Source organism: Culex quinquefasciatus, chromosome 3 (genome assembly GCF_015732765.1).
Source record: "Culex quinquefasciatus strain JHB chromosome 3, VPISU_Cqui_1.0_pri_paternal, whole genome shotgun sequence".
Taxonomy (NCBI): Eukaryota; Metazoa; Arthropoda; class Insecta; order Diptera; family Culicidae; genus Culex; species Culex quinquefasciatus.
In genome coordinates, this window is record NC_051863.1 from 184,752,522 (window position 1) to 184,769,980 (window position 17,459).

General features: G+C 34.8%; 1 protein-coding gene and 1 long non-coding RNA gene across 3 annotated transcripts in view; one reads left to right on the forward strand and one right to left on the reverse strand.

Annotated features, from left to right (window-relative positions):
• The window catches only part of LOC6046570 (putative uncharacterized protein DDB_G0277255), a 114,703-nt gene that overhangs the window by 21,863 nt on the left and 75,381 nt on the right, over positions 1-17,459 (reverse strand). Inside the window, exon 3 of the mRNA XM_038262857.1 lies at positions 11,240-11,799. Within this exon, the coding sequence (XP_038118785.1) occupies positions 11,240-11,374 (135 nt within the window). The 5' untranslated portion in view covers positions 11,375-11,799. The remainder of the gene's footprint in view (positions 1-11,239; positions 11,800-17,459) is intronic.
• LOC119769638 lies at positions 700-1,357 on the forward strand. Of its 2 annotated transcripts, none has more exons than XR_005278458.1 (4): positions 700-815; positions 875-963; positions 1,020-1,185; positions 1,249-1,357. It is a non-coding gene; the product is annotated as an uncharacterized LOC119769638 (long non-coding RNA). The 2 variants fall into 2 exon arrangements; XR_005278457.1 differs by having other exon boundaries at positions 875-952.

The following is a 17,459-nucleotide window of genomic DNA, read 5'->3' on the forward strand; positions in this document are numbered from 1 at the left end:
AAAATATTTTGAGAATTTAGCTGTTGGAGCTAAGAAGTTAAATAAAAATGGGGATATTTCCGTGTACATTTTTTAATTTCTTATTTAAAAAAATCTTAGCCAGCAACATTGTATGGAGCCTCGTATGCAAAATAGCTTCTTTGACATAGTTTAATACAATAAAAAAAAACATAGAAAAATCGATTTGCGGAAACGTAGAGATTCACTCAAATAAAAAAACTTTTTAAATTTCTTTTCAACCAAAATTTACCATAATCGCATACTTGTCCTATCGTCAGTAGCGTGCCCAGCTCCTTGAGGAAGGTGGGCAGTAATATGGACGTTTATGGACACCCCTGACCAAATTTAGAGCAAATTTCTGAGGATGGTGGGGCAGTTGCCCCACCCTGTGCAAGCTTTATAAAATTTCATAAAATTGTATGAAATAAGACATTTTTATTATTATTTTATTCATAGAGGGCAATTTGTCTTTATCGTTTCAAAATTTGATTTAAAATTTAATTAAAATTAAATTTCTAAATATTTTTTCCTGTTGTGTGTTAATTTCAGGATCAAAAGGGATCTGAGCTAATCAGTGCTTTATATTTGACTTCACAGTTTAGTGAGATAATTATTATTTTTATGGCAAACTTCTCGATTGGTTATACCTCCAGAACTTGCTCCAGAAGCTAGTCGGTATTGAGTTGTCATTAAGGAAAGTACTGTATACCGAAAAATGGTGGCCATTAACTTATTTCCAGAGTTGGGTAGAATCTACGCTTTCGTTGTTGTAGTAGGAAGAACTTCCAGTACTGTGAAGCATGTTTCACTCATAGGTGAAAGTTTAGTGGGGATCAGAGTGAAATTGTTTGCTAATCATTAAAATTATTTTCAGCCAACGGTAACGGTGGAGAAATTATTGTTGTAATGAAAAATCTCATTTGGATTCTAACTTCAATGGTTCTTCTGATTGGTATTATTCAAGTAAAATTTAGTGAAAATTTTCAATAAAATCAAACTTAACTAAGGCACAATTTCAGAAAAGTTTGACGTGTGTTAAAATGTATCGGACTTTTTACGTAGTTGCAGCTCTCATCAGCTTGATGGCAATAGTTACAGCTGGCATCACTTCTCTGGATAAAGTTGATCAAAGTCGTCTTCCGATGAAAAGATTATCATTTTTGGCTGTTGTGTTCGTTTTTTGTGGTAAGAACGTTTTTGATTTTTATGTGTTTTTTATTTGAAAATGATATCCAAAAATTCTTCTAGCACTGGCAATGTGTATTATCTGGATTTTGAACGGAATCATTCGGTACATCGAAAGCGAGAAGAAAATTCAAGTGAAATATGTGCAACACTTGCTGCAAATTTAGTTTTTGTTCCGTTTTTATCTTTTTATAAAATACTTTGATTTTTTTTTTCTAAAGGGGATTCCAAATAGAGATGACAACCCTCAACAAACCCCCCCAGCGTTGGCATTCTGCCCACGTGTCCCTCGTTTGTCTGCACATTTCGCACACATTCCCGGACTGCCAGTAAATAAGGGGAACAAAAGACTTAACTAAAAATCAATAAATTTCAACAGTCAGATGCACGACTTTCCGAGTTTGGCAAATACCGTTTCAAGTTTTAGATTCTTCAATATTCTTTCGAGCACTTGACATTTTGAAGCCAATTCGAGGTAAGTGTTTGATCCCCCAAAAAATGCAATAACCGCTTGAGGGGAGCGGGACATTTTTTCCCTCCGTGTATTTGCTTGTTGTGTGTGGATTTTCCGCATCAGCGTGTTCTTGAATCATCAAAGATGAGCCCTCGAGCGAGATGTGTTTTGTGTTTGTGCTGTTGGTACTTGTCGGTCTGTCGTCGTCGATGTTGTTCAAATTTTTCCTTGAAAGTGCGGAATATTTGCAGTGCCTATTTGGCCAATAAATACTCGACTTTGTTTGGCGTATGACTCTAGCCACGCGGATGAGCATTGGAAGATTGACATCTCAATAACGTTGAAGATTGTATATTTTGGCAAGCACGCGGCAATTTTTGAAAAGAAAATAAATAGCGTGGGTTGATTAGGTCAACAAAGTTTGTTCATGTTTTTTAAGTGACGAATTATGTTTGCTAATTCTGGTAGCTCAGAGATCAGCCAAATAATAATGTAGGTTTTTGCATTTTTTGTCGGGATTTTATTGTATTTTCAGATATTTTTCCGAATGGGCCGATATTTCTGTCAGAAAAAAATGAGACAATTTAAATTTCATTTCAAAGGTTTTTTTCAGCATTGAAAATAGGATTTTTAGTTTCCAAAATAATGCCGTTAAGAAAAAAATGCTTAGCAAGGATGAAAATCGACACATTTTTTTAAAATTTGAATTCAATACAGTATTGCGAATGAGCGAGCGAGCCAGAATCCGTGCTCGCTCATTCATGAGCATGAGGACTTAACAGGTAGCTCGTCCTCGCTCATGCTCAACGCATGCGCTCGCGCTCAATGAGCGCTCATCAGCAAATCAGGTAGATTTTTAGTATTGTTTATAAATCTGACACAGGCCGATTGGATTGCCACTTTTGAAGATAATTTCATCGCGAAAAAGAGACATGAGCGCTTTTGTTAATTTGATTTGGTTAACCGCGGTGGATTTTCTTGAAATAATTCGAACTGTCAAAAATCCACCAAAGCATCTACCGGTGGATACTTTTCTACCACAGATTTTTGTGCGATCAACGTGGTAGATGCTTTGGTGGATTTTTGACAGTTCGAATTATTTCAAGAAAATCCACCGCGGTTAACCAAATCAAATTAACAAAAGCCCTCCTATGAACTCATGAAAGTTGCATTGGTAATTTAATTTTGGTTAACCGCGGTAAATTCATCAAATCATTCGTTGGTGTCGAACTGTCAAAAATTGATCGCGGTTGATTGCGGGGGATACTTTTCTACCCCAGTTTTTTGTGTGATCAATGTGGTAATAGAGTTATCTAAGCCCGCTCTCACGCACACTAGCACGCCATTTGTTTTGCTGGACGGTACAAAATTTAACCTCAATCTTTTTCGTGTACGTACACGCAATACATACGCACGTAGATAACTCTATGGTAAATTAATGAAACTTTAATGTTGTCAGCCTGGGTCTAGCTCATTTCCCCGAATGACATTTCCCCGAATGCCATTTCCCCGAAAATCATTTCCCCTAATTGACCACATCCCCGAATACCACTTCCCCTAATCAGCCACATCCCCGAATGCCATTTCCCCGAATATCATTTCCCCTAATCGGCTATATCCCCGAATGCCATTTCCCCTAATCGGCCATTTCCCCGAATACCATTTCCCCGAATTCCATTTCCCCGAAGTGACACTTACGCCAATTGCCGTTTATTTAAATTTAATTTTCCCGAATTTTCATATGGGACCATCCATAAACCACGTGGAAACTTTTTTGGGAAGCTGTTACCAACCCCCCCCCCCCTCGTGGACAATTGCATATACAAAAAAAAACTTTTTTGTATGCTCGTCATACTTAAGTTCGACAATAAAAAATTAGGTATCGATTTTTTTTCCGTGAAATTTTTCCGAGGCCTTCGGATAAATATTATTTTATTTGAAATAAATCGAGTCTGGACTGCACTAGATTTTTTTTGTTCAATTAACATTTGTATTGAACCGCATAATTAGATGATGCTTTTGAGAATTTCGCAAGGAAATTTGTCTTTTTTCGAATTTTGTTCAAGAACCCAAAAATCGAACAAATAGGTAAAAAAGGCTGGTACAAACTTAATTTAAATTTAAATTTAATTTAAATTTTTCACCAGATCCCAAACCAGCAATGTGAATAAAATGATCAGTGTGAACGGGGTTCTGTACTACGAAAATCGCACGGTATGTTTTTTGAATCATAAAAAATAACAAAACTTCTATTGCATTATTATTATAATGTCTATAAGAAAAAAGTATTTGTTTTCAGAATATATAAAAAAAAGTCTGTAAAAATATTTATTGTATTTGAATGAATAGTACCAAACCATTCAACACCCCTTCCCCCCTAAAATGCTGCGTCTCTTTCGAATGAAGCCAAAAATAAAGTTGATCATTCAAGGCCAATACGAACCGTTTGGTTTATGTTATAAAAATTGCCATCATTTTTTTTTCTTCTAAAATGCTATTTCCCCGAACGCGGTCAAGCGGAAATGGCATTCAGGGAAATGACTTTTCAGGGATATGACTAATCGGGTAAGTGGCATTCGGGATTGTGGCCCATTCGGGAAAATTGCATTCGGGGATGTGGACGATTAGGGGAAATGGGAAATTCGGGTAAACGGAATTCGGGGAAATAACTATTAGGGGAAGTGTCTTTTCGGGGAAGTGGCATTCGGGGAAATGTCCCTTCGGTAATATGGGTTTCGGGGAAATGTCATAGATTCAATCTGCCCATTCTCTTTTACCTATCACTTAACATTTTAATTTAACATCTTGAATTCACAGCTAAAAAGTAGTAATCCAGCTGCGTATAAAAGACCTGGGTGTAAAATAAATATTGCATTATTTTATGTGATTTTACTCCATGAAATTTGTAGCCCATCAGTATGGGAAATCTACTTGACCGAAATTTCAAGCTCATATATGGGTTTATCTTTAAAGCTTTTTATCGGTCTGATGGCCGAGTGGGCTAAGGCGCCAGTCCTTAATGATGGTGCTGGGTTTGAATCCCGTCGATTGCAACTTTTTTTTGTGTTTGCAAAAATTGTATATGCAGTGTGTAATATTAAGTGTTTATTTTGACGAAGGTGATGTGCATGCTTTTGCATGCCATTTTACCATCGGATTTTTTGCTGTGTTTGTTGATGGATTTTAAAAATCCAAAATTACTTTTTTTTCATTTGTTTTGAAAAAATCGTTCGTCAAAGTTTATCAAAAACGCAATAAAATGTGTAAACCCGGGATTTTTTCCGTGTATCAATCTCTACTTATAACATCCAACTTTGGCGTAAAACACCAAATCAATCGATTATCAATTTTTTTTTTCAAATCCAAAATTACCTTTTTTATAACTTGTCTAAAAAAATCGTCCGCCAAAGTTTGTCAAAACCATAATGAAAAGTATAAACAAAACTGTTTTTTTTCGTGTACGAATCATGGAAAGTAATTGTGTATAAATAGATAACAAATTTGTATGTACATTGTGCAACAAAAAAGTCGAGTCGTTTTGATTACAAAATACTCAAATGTAAGTCAATTGAGCCCAACGTTATGCAACACACAAACTCACACACCAGCATCGTTTATTTGTAACAAATCTGACACTGACTATCGCACAACCAACAATGCACCGGAAAGCAACCAATCTGGCAAAAAATCGTACTTCCTCCCTCGACGATGAGTGCAAAATTGAATAAAATCTGCAAACAAACGAAAAACATAAAATAAACCTAAACCATTCTCACTATCTATTTCCCGGTGGAGGAGGAGGTCTCCAAGGCGTTGAGAACAGTTATCGGGTCGGCTTCATCACGTCGGGGCAAAACTTTCGTTTTTCCTTCCGTTTTTTTTTACTTTTTTGCATCGAATGAGAATCACTTCGCCACTCAACTAGATATATCGGTAGTACAACTATTGCATCGGTTAGTTGGTGTGACTAAAGCGAGTGGAAAAACGAGATCGCTACGCTGACAGGAAAAACTGGAAAATAAAAGTGAATCACGGACCTCCTCCACTCCGTCTCCCTACCAAACTTGAAGTTACTTTAGCAAAGTGTTGAACGCAGCAAAAGGAAAAAAAAAGTGAAGTTTGGAATATTTATTATCATGCTGGTGCTGCTGTCGACTTAGACGACAGAATAAATTATGCAATTTCCCAAGTGCCCAAGTGTGTTTGTGTGTGCCGGAGATTTTCCCAGCTCGTCGACGAAGGCAACCAAACGGTCGACGTCATTATTCCAACAACAATCTGATCTAAGATGCATTTTTCTTCTCACATCCGTCATTAATCGCAGTTGTTTTTGTTGTTGTTTCGCAGTGATTAACTGCACGTAGCCCCTTCTGATTAGAGTGTAGGTACTTGCGAGCTGTGATTATTCTCCTAGTGGACGATTCTTGTTCAAGATAGAATTGTTGGGCATAAGGGGTCATTTTAATAAATATGCCACTGTGATTAAAAAATAAACTTTTGACGCGGAAAGAAAATATGATTGAATTTTACTATTGGAATCATAGCCTTTTTACAAAAAAAAAAACAGGTCCACAGGTCCAGGAGATGTAACCAAGAAAAGTATCATTCATGATGCGCCATCTACAAATGACGCAGCGGTTTTTTAATCAAAATTATCCTCGATTATCCGATGATTTGTGTTGGATAATGACATAATAAAAGGCTTTTATTATTTATAACGTCAAATTCGTGGACTGCGACCCAATTTTTGCCAATTTTGAATGGTTTAATTTTGTACCGCCATTTTTGCCGCAATATTGGATTTACATTTTTTAAATCACTTTAGTGTACTTTAGGGGTAATAAGATTCGATTATCTGAAGTGATTTTTTTCCAAGGCCTTCGGATAATCGAGTCTGGACTGCGTGTAAATATATGTCACTTCGAATAATCGAATAAAAAAGGCGTAATTAGTTGTCTTACTTCTGATTTTCGAGCCTAAAGTAATTCAAAATGGTTAAATTCAGGATGGGAACCAAAATTGTGGCGATGAAATATTGAAAAAAAAAAAATGCATTTTGTAATTAAATCAAACAAAGAGAAACGCAAAAAGTAACTTTTTCAAAACTTTTTTTTCGTAAAATCGCGATAGCTCGTGATGTTTCTAAGCAAACCCCTTATATTTATATATCATTTTTGTTGTAATTGTCTGCTCTACAACTTTGTAGAACATTGTTGCACTCTAAAAAATAACCCTGCAAAATTAGAAAAAAACACGACATTTTAAAATGAAAAATTTTGTTCTAAATGAAAAAATGACCCTTCCAGGTCAATGTAGATTTGAAAAGTACATTAAATTTCCTATAAAATGACATGTTCCATAGTTTTTTACAGTCGAAAAAAAATGGCTGAGTTTTTAAAAGTTTTTTAGTGTTTTTCTCGATGAAAAATACGTTTTTTCGGAATTCTGAGTACGTCATCAAATCGGGCGTCTAATTTTACATAAAAGTCTCTTTGACACCAAATTTCTATCTCATCACCATTTCAGGCTGCAAATTCAGGCTGGGTTCGGGAAACTGCTGTGTGAGTTGGCGGAGAATTACCCATAGGCAATATATTATTCAAATTTGACTAAAATGAGGTCCCAGAAATCATTTGATGTTGAAAATAGAAAAAAAAAAAAATGTTCGTGATTCGATTACACAGTTCAACAAAAAATCAAATGTTTCTTGTCTCTGAGACGAGAATATGAGTTCCTAGTAGAATTTTGCCTGCTGAATCCGAATCCGGGTCCAGAATTGCTCCAAATGGTCCCAATTTTGAGATACACCCGTTTGAAATGTTAGTTTAGGCCAAAATTTGCTACTTTGTCGACTATTTTACAAAAGAACTATTGAATAAACAACTAAACCAATACATGTATCTTAAAGTTCACGTTTTCCCCTTTCTGAAACACCCCTGGTTTTTAAAATTTGATTGTTTCTACGCATATTTAATGCCATTTTAAAATTAGAATTTGACTTGCATGTAAGTTGGAAAAACTTGAATGAGAACCAACTGAAAATATAATTTTAAAATGGCTATAACTATGTGTAGAAACAATCAAATTTTGAAAACCAGGGGTGTTTCAGAAAGGGGAAAACGTGAACTTTAAGATACATGTATTGGTTTAGATGTTTATTCAATAGTTCTTTTGTAAAATAGTCGACAAAGTAGCTAATTTTGGTCTAAACTAACATTTCAAACGGGTGTATCTCAAAATTGGGACCATTTGGAGCAATTCTGGACCCGGATTCGGATTCAGCAGGCAAAATTCTACTAGGAACACATATACTCGTCTCAGAGACAAAATCTTGTTGGACTGTGTTATCCTTAAACAAAACTTCGGTTAATCAAAACTTCCGTTTTCAGTACTTTTCGAAAAAAAATTATGCATATTTCCATAAATTGCATCTTTTGAGCCAAAGAAAAGTATAGGCAGAATATGTGCCGCCTAGTTACAATTTTCGAAAAAAAAAAATTTTGAAAAAAAATGATTTTTGAAAAAAATGAATTTTATGCTAAAAAAAAAAAATCACAGCTTTTTGCATCTAGCTATTCAAGCATTTTCAATCGAAAATAATGTACACATTTTTTGAAAAAGTTAGCCTTTTCAAATCATAGTTAGGTTGGTTCGTCCAAATTTAAACTTTTTTTTTGCTCGTTAGTTCCTATTACCAAAAATATTTTTTTTTTCAGAAAACTTAGATAATTTTTAAAAAATTCTTCAAAGAAACATTGATTTTTAAGTGTTACTTAAACTATACTTACATTTCAAATGAACTGCTTAAGGGGTTACATACATGTAAATCGTCAAAAATGTCAGAGGTTGGTATGAGTACACAATTAGGCCGTTGCAAATATTTTTCAAAGTTTATGTTGCCCCCCGCTTCAAAGTTGGCCTGAATAATCAGGAGGCAAAAAAATTATTTTTTTCTAAAAGCTTCAAAATTTTAATGAAAATTTAAGTTTAATCAACTGAAAACCAGGTGAAATGCGTTTTCCCGCGTTTATAATCAAATTCAGCATGTTTGAACTCCTTTGAAAACATTTTAAATTTTCATGAAATACCAATGTACAGTCCCACGAAAAGTTTTTTTCTGTGAAAAAAAAATCCGTCAATACCTCGATATTTTCAAAACTAAAAATTGGACAGCAACTGTACGCCTGTAAAATGCATTTCAAAGCACTTTTTTCATCCAAATGTTGAAACCTAGGCTTGTAATTTAAATTTTTATGTATATTTTTTTATTTTTTTCAAATTTCAAAATCGGACTTCGTCATGCACACGGGATATGTCTTGGGAGTCTTCATCCTAAATTTCAGCCAATTTGGTCCATCCCATTTCAACATATCGTGGCACCCGTGGATCAACTTGGTGTTTAGAGAAAAACGTTCACAAAGTTTGACAGTTCGCTTTGCGCATGGCAAAAATGTGAACTTGAATCGTATCTTACTCAGTTCAGTCACGAAATAATTTCATAAAACTATCAGAAGTGATTGAAAATCATCTTTTTAGTGAATTAGTGAATTTCCTGAAATTTGAAATTTTGTGATTTTTAACATGTATGTAACCCCTAAAAAAAATTTGAAGTTATTAAAATCAAGACTAACATTCAAAAGAAATTGAGTTTCTCTTGAGTTTAAAAATTTCAAAATAGTTTTTTTTAAAAGATCACAAAATTTAGCTTTTTGACATTTAAAATCCGACCATTAGATTTAGACATTGAAATGGCTATATCTCTGGAACGAAAAAGTTTCTTAGACAAATTGATAGGATTTTTTTTCAGCTTTTGAAAATAAATCGTTATTATGCTTGGGTGAGGTCAAGCGGGATGTTATTTAATAATATGTGCAAAATATGTAAATTTTGTTTACATTTTGACATCACATTGTTAATTCCAAATATTTGTCTGGGCTTGAAAATACGGTAAGTAGACTTTCAGATTTTTTGCAGAGTTGTTAATTATTGATGGATTAATTTTGCAGTAATATATTTACTTGGGAAGATGTAATACATTATTTTTAAGATACATTTTTGAATTTCGAAATTACTAACTGCAAAGATACTTTTGGTGTGTAACTGGAAGGACTTTGAGGAGTTCTGAACTCAAAAAAAAAAAGATCAACTAGTTTGTTTCAAATGAAATACTGATTTCAATGGAGGCCATGATTACTGATTAGATTAATTGCGAAATAACCAAAAGAAAAAAAGGAATTTAACAGTCCGAAATTTTAAAATCCGTATTATAAATAATTTATAATCGTGTTTTCCGGAATATAATAAGTTTTGTAATTTTTCTGGTTTCTGTCACTTTTTCAATGTAAAACAGTATTAATTTTAGTACACGAATTTGGTCGTGTTTTTGACAAACACCCTCTTGATTCTACGTGATTGCGAGAAAAGAAAAACATAAAATAGAAAAGAAATGACAATTTGAAGTTAAAAGTTGATAGAAAGGGTACAGTTGACTTCAAACGCTATTTCCCAGTCCAAGATGTAATTTTCTTTCACGTGTGATTTATACAACATTGCAGTCGCTAAATCTGCCATCTAAACTTATTCACTGGTCTTGTTCATTCACGCTGAAGCGAAACGAAACTGATAGCCCAGATATTACCGGACAACGTGACATATATTTCTTGACCACAACACGACCGGCCGCGGTTACCGGCTGCTGAACGTTGTCAGACATATAGCTATCGTTTACCGGCCAAAACAACAAAAATGAATCATTCAACGGGTCTTGAATTGATAGCTCCACGCTCGGCACCGGCACATATTAATTACCGTCGCGGATCCGTAACTTCAAGCTGGGGTGGACATCGGACAAGCTACCGTCACCTCGCAATTCAGCAGGGTAGCGTGCAGAAAAATGCACTCGCACGTTTTACAACATCATCAGCTTGCGAATCTCGACGTTGCGTTTTGTTTTTGTTTTCTTTCACGCCTCCACAATTTTTCCGCGTGGCGTCACGCCCGGACGACCCCTGTGAGAAAAAAGGCATCGGACGTCACTTTGTTGTGTTTTTTGCACGTAACCAACTACACACACCCGGCTGCGCATGACAAGCCTTAATTAAAGAATCAACTTAAATGTTTGGATAAGTGGACCTGCTTTGCGGTAAACTGTTTAACGCCGGGGTGGTGGTGTGAGCGTTTCATGAAATGCGTAAGAATTGCACTATGCACGTGAGCGGTTGAGGCTGCCGGAAAAAGATCTTTGCCAGATTAGAAAATTACACCGTGTTGTAATCGAGTAAGACGAAGAAAGATAGGCAGACTGTGATTTTCAGCTTGTTATTTGTTATTCATGACATTTAACAGTATTTCTGAAACTTTAAAAAAAGTTTCCTCGTAATTTATGAATGGACCCATTCGCATCCGCCGTTTGACGTTTCAAGAAAAATGCAATGTAAACAATAACAAACACGTTTTGGTCTCCCGAAATTTGTTGATTTTTTTGCCAGAATCCTGAGCTATAAACGTAAACAGTACACGTGCATGAACGTGTGACAAAACGGAACCCACTAAAATTGTCATGGTCAAGTTGTCGCACTTGTATCAACTCGCAAAACTCACCTGAAAGATCGTGTAGCCGCTATCGTACATCCAGAAATCTTCCGGCGGATGGCCCGGCTTGGTCAGCTGGATCGCCAGACACTGCTGCAGTATGAGCCGACACTTTTTCGGCGTTCCGGGTGAATTTGTACTCATCTTGGTGCCGCAGCCACTCCCTCGTCGTCTTAGGGTGCCACCGCCACCACCTTCCTGTGGCCTCGGTTCCTCGTACCGTTCCAGCTGGGGTCTCGTTGTAGGGTCCGTGGTCGGCGTCGTTGTCCGGAACGACGCTCATAAGAACACCGATTTGGGTCACTTTCACGTCGTCGTCGTCGTCGTCGTTGGGGGGGTTGGGGGAAATTGATGCAGCTGCACAATAACCTGCAACTCCGGAGGGCTCCGGAAGGTTGCACTGTTATTACAACTGGTTCCCTCTCGATTGCGCGAAGATTGTCTCTAGATTGCACCGGCAGAGCCTCTTCCCGGGAGCCTGGCCCGTTGAGTGTCGGTCATGGCCAGATGGTGGCCGGGTGGCATTTCTTGGTCCCTTTGGTGCGTAATCTGGCTCGTCTCTCTCTCGTCTGGAATGGATGAAAGGGAAAGAAATTGAACGGGAGAAAATTAGTACGTTCCGTGAGGCTAGTAATTGTTTGCTGAGGAAGGGCACGGATTCCGCACAATTTATATAGAAAAATAAAAGCTATCTTTGCGTTTTTGTGCGAAGGATCGGAAGTTTTCCCCCTGGAGACGTCATTATCGGCCAATTAGTTGGAGTTTATCAAATCTTGGGCACGCTTTGGAACGTAGCTTTTTTTTCAGCGGCGTCAAACAGGAGCGTGCCCCAACATTGGCCGAGTATTGTTGAATTGAATTGGTTTCGGCCGTAGAGTGTAGTGAAATTTCTATCGAAAATTAAAAGTTTAAACATTACAAAAAAATTATCTTTCCAAGACATTTAATGCTTGTATAAAATCTTTTAATCATACTTTGTAGAAACTTTTATAGTTTTTCACATTGAGTTTTTTTTTATAAATCACATTAAATGTGGGAAGTGGGGTGAACAACTTGAATTTTTTTAAGATTTTATATTGTACGATCAGTTCCTAGCTGGACTCGGTCGCTGGAAACGACCGGCGACTCAACGACCGACGAAATAGGCGGCGGGCCAGATGCGGGCATAAAAATGTCAAAATCTCTTCCCCCCTCACTTCGTCTCACCATCCAGCTGCAGCTTTGTTGACAAACAAACGGAGCACGCGGTCGCATGATGGCGGCATCGAGCCAGAATTAGGGGTGATCATGTGATTAAAAATGAAAGTTTTTTCAAGAAAAATAATATTTTTCCGACCGAATAAAAAAATTGCGATCATGTTCAAACAATTATTCCTGATGTCGAAGAAGTGATAAAAAAGCAAAATTTTAATCCATAATTTTTTTATAAATTGAATTTTTTCACTCCAACTGGGAACCCCTAGGTCTATCCACGACCGTTTCCAATGACCGTGAGAAGATGCCAGAAAATCCAGCTACGAGCTAAATCCGCAATATCAACATCACTCTTAAGTGATTTAAAACCACCTTGAGTCAGGGGTATTCAAAAACACTTAGAAAGCAAAAAACGAAAATTTAGTTTCAAGGAATTTTTTAAAAATTACTCCACAAACACAATATGGCAGCCATAATGGCGGGAAGGAATATTGAGAATATGCACCCAAACAAGTCTTTATTCAATTTTGGCTGGTAAGAATCATCCATAAATATTCGAAAATCTGTATCTTTTGAACAAAAATTCCGATCGATTTGGCTTCTTCGGCAAAGTTGTAGTTAAGGGGTTACATACATGTAGAAAATCACAAAATTCCATACTACAGAAAATTCACTAAATTTACTAAAAAGATGATTTTCAATCCCCCCCTGAAAGTTTCACGAAGATACTTCATGACTGAACTGAGTAAGAGACGATTTATGTTCACAATGTTCCCATGCGCAAAGCGAACTGTCAAACTTTGTGAACGTTTTTCTCTAAACATGGAGTTTATTTACGGGTGCCACTCGAGATGGCATGGACCAAATTGGCTGAAATCTGGGGAGGACTCTTAAGACATATCCCGTGTGCATAACGAAGCCCGATTTTGAAATTTTGCTTTTTTTTAAATACAAAAATCTAAAGCTGACGTTTTATTTAATATGAAAAACATAAAAATATTTTTATCTATTTTTAAAATGAAGTTATTGAAAATCGATCTTCGTCATGCATACATGACCGGTTTAATGAGTCTTCACCAAAATTTTGAGCTGATTTGGTCAAAGCAGTGTTGAGATATCGTGGTACCCGTTTTTTGAAACTGATAACTTAAAATAGCTATATCTCGGCAATGACACATCCAAATGTTTTAATATTTATTTTGTTGATAGATGAAAATGTATATTTTAATGTCCTGAAAATATATTTTAAATAAAATTTAGTGTGCTCACACCAACCTCAAACATTTTTGACGATTTACATGTATGTAACCTCTTAATGATGAGACTATGCAGAAAAAAAATAGTTACTTGGTATTTTTTTATAAATTTGTTTTTGGGGGACAAAAAACTAGAAATCACAACATAGAAATTTCAATCAAAAAGTACTCAGCAAAAAATTTGATAAAGTGCACTGTTTTTGCGATATGATCCTTTTAAGTTCAAATTTAACAAAAAAATAAATATTTGAAAAATTTCTGCAAAACAATAATTCAGAAGCATTCAGAAAATTTCCTAAAATTTTGTTTAAAAAACAATAAAGATTGAACTTCTCGTTGAAAAATATAAAAATTGAAAATACAAGCCTAGATTTCAATATTTGGATGAAAAAAGTGTTTAAAAATGCATTTTACAGGCGTACAGTTGTTTCCAATCATTAGTTTTGAAAATATCGAAGTATTGACGGATTTTTTTTTCGCAAAAAAAAAACTTTTCGTGGGACTGTACATTGGTATTTCATGAAAATTTAAAATGTTTTCAAATGAGTTCAAACATGCTAAATATCATTATATACGCGGGAAAATGCATTTTAACTGGTTTTCAGTTGATTAAACTTAAATTTTCATTAAAATTTTGAAGTTTTACAAAAAAATATTTTTTTTTGCCCCCTGATTATTCAGACCAATTTTGAAGGGGGGGCCACATAAACTTTGAAAAATATTTGCAACCGCCTTAATTTAGGTATGTAAAAACAAGTTATTTTGAAAATCCTAATTTTTTTTCGCTGGTCTATTTATTTCTAAATGATCGAACATTTCTTCAAACGATACAGATTTATAAATAGCTGGTCAAAAGGAAAGCAAAAAATAAAAAATAAAAAATACAAATAAAATCTATTTCCTGAATTCGGGGAGAATTACTCATGAAAAAAAAGTACCAACTATAAAAATAGTGATTTTCGGAAAGTATTGCAAATGCACCGTTTCAAGTCGTTTTTTTCTTAATTTAAAAACAGTGTTCATCTTCGTCCATCCATGAAATAAATATATTTGAAAAACTGAGAAAATTCTCTACTTTTTTTTTGGACGTTGTTAATCCGAACCTTGGTCGCTCAGATATCCCTTGCAAATAATTAAAATGACGAATAAATAGTTTTTCTAAGTGCTACTAATTCAGCCCTCAATTTACAATAGGAAGATATATTGGCAACAATTGGTCTGATTTTTTATGTTAAAAAATCGTGACTTTAAAAAATCCGAAAACAAATATTTCACGTTAAAAATCAGATCCACAGTTTACAAAAAAATCAAGGGCCGAATAAGTAGCACTTGAAAAAAACTCATTTTATGACATTTTAATCCTTGGCAAGAAAAATGTTGCATTAACAATGTCTAAAAAATGTAGAGAACATTCTCAGCTTTTCAATTGTGATAATGTTTAGAGATGTACAAGGATGGACAATATTTAAAAATAAAAAATCTTAAAAATACTTAAAAGTACTCTTGAGCAATTCTCTACCAAAACCTCCGGTTTTGGATGGATTGATGGATTTTATTTGTATTTTTTGATTTGGCTCAAACTTTGTGGGGGCCTTCCCTATGACCAAATATGCTATTTTGTGTCATTGGTTCACCCATACAAGTCTCCATACAATTTTGGCAGCTGTCCATACAAAAATGGTATGTAAATATTCAAACAGCTGTAAATTTTGAGTGAATTTTTTGATCAATTTGGTGTCTTCGGCAACGTTGTAGGTATTGTTGAGGACTTTTGAGAAAAAAATAGGTACACGGAAAAAAAATTTGAGGATTTTTTTATCAACTTTTTTTTTACTAAAACTCAATTTCCCAAAATACGTATTTTTTGATTTTCGAGATTTTTTGATATGTTTTAGGGGACAAAAATCCGCAACTTTTGAGCCATAGAGAAACATGGTCAAAATCTGCCGCCGAGTTATGAATTTTTGAAAAAATAGTGATTTTTGGAAAAAATCGAAGTTTTATGCAAAAACAAGTTTGACATTATTTTTTAATGCAAAATTGAATTTGCAATCGAAAAGTACTTTACATATTTTTTGATAAAGGGCTCCGTTTTCTAGATATAGCCACCGAAAGTTTGATTTTAGCGAAATATTTGCAGTTTTTCAATTTTTAAAAATAGTGACCATGAGTGACCATTTCTAAAAATATATTTTTTGAAAAGTTCAGAAAATTTGCTATAAAATTGTCTAAGAGACATTGAAGATTGGACCTTTGGTTGCTGAGATACAGCGGCTTAAAGAAAAAGAAACACGAAAATTGAAGTTTTCTAAGTCTCACCCAAACAGCCCACCATTTTCTAATGACGATATCTCAGCAATTAATGGTCCGATTTTCAATGTTAATACATGAAACAATCGTGAAATTTTCCGATCTCTTCGAAAAAAATACTTTGAAAATTTTAAAATCAAGACTAACATTTTAAAAGGGCCAAACATTGAATATTACGCCCATTTAAAATGCTAGTCTTGATTTAAAAATTTTCATAATATTTTTTTCGAAAAGATCGGAAAATTTCACGAATGTTTCATATATTAACATTGAAAATCGGACTATTAGTTGTTGAGATATCGTCATTAGAAAATGGTGGGCTGTTTGGGTGAGACTTAGAAAACTTCAATTTTCGTTTTCTTTAAGCCGCTGTATCTCAGCAACCAAAGGTCCAATCTTCAATGTCTCTTAGACAATTTTATAGCAAATTTTCTGAACTTTTCAAAAAATATATTTTTAGAAATGGTCACTCATGGTCACTATTTTTAAAAATTGAAAAACTGCAAATATTTCGCTAAAATCAAACTTTCGGTGGCTATATCTAGAAAACGGAGCCCTTTATCAAAAAATATGTACTGTACTTTTCGATTGTAAATTCAATTTTGCATTAAAAAATAATGTCAAACTTGTTTTTGCATAAAAATTCGATTTTTTCCAAAAATCACTATTTTTTCAAAAATTCATAACTCGGCGGCAGATTTTTTGACCATGTTTTTCTATGCTCAAAAGTTGCGGATTTTTGTCCCCTAAAACATATCAAAAAATCTCGAAAATCAAAAAATACGTATTTTGGGAAATTGAGTTTTAGTGAAAAAAAAGTTGATAAAAAAATCCTCAATTTTTTTTTCCGTGTACCTATTTTTTTCTCAATAGTCCTCAACAATACCTACAACTTTGCCGAAGACACCAAATTGATCAGAAAATTCACTCAAAAGTTACAGCTGTTTGAATATTTACATACCATTTTTGTATGGACAGCTGCCAAAATTGTATGGAGACTTGTATGGGTGAACCAATGACACAAAATAGCATATTTGGTCATAGGGAAGGCCCCCACAAAGTTTGAGTCAAATAAAAAAAAAACAAAAAATAAAAATGGTCGAAATCGGCCGATTTCGTAGAGAGTTGCTCTCTTTAATTCCAAATTAAATGATTTTTGTTTTTTTTAGAGAATTTTTGATACTTTCCAAAAAGGGCTTTCGCAAATTCATAACTTTGCGAAAAACTAAACGTTCTTATAGGTCAAAAGTTGGCACTTTTTGACCATTAAAATATATTCAACATAAGTTGGCATAAGTTTTTTTTTGCACGAATTTTAGAGCTCAAATACCGGTACTAAGAATTAAAATAACCCCCTTTTCCCTCCCCAAGCACCGGAAATTTGTAGGGAGTGTAGGGACACTTCGCATAGACGCCCTTGCTCCAATCACGTCACTAAAGGTATGGAGCGACGAGAAATTAATAAGCAT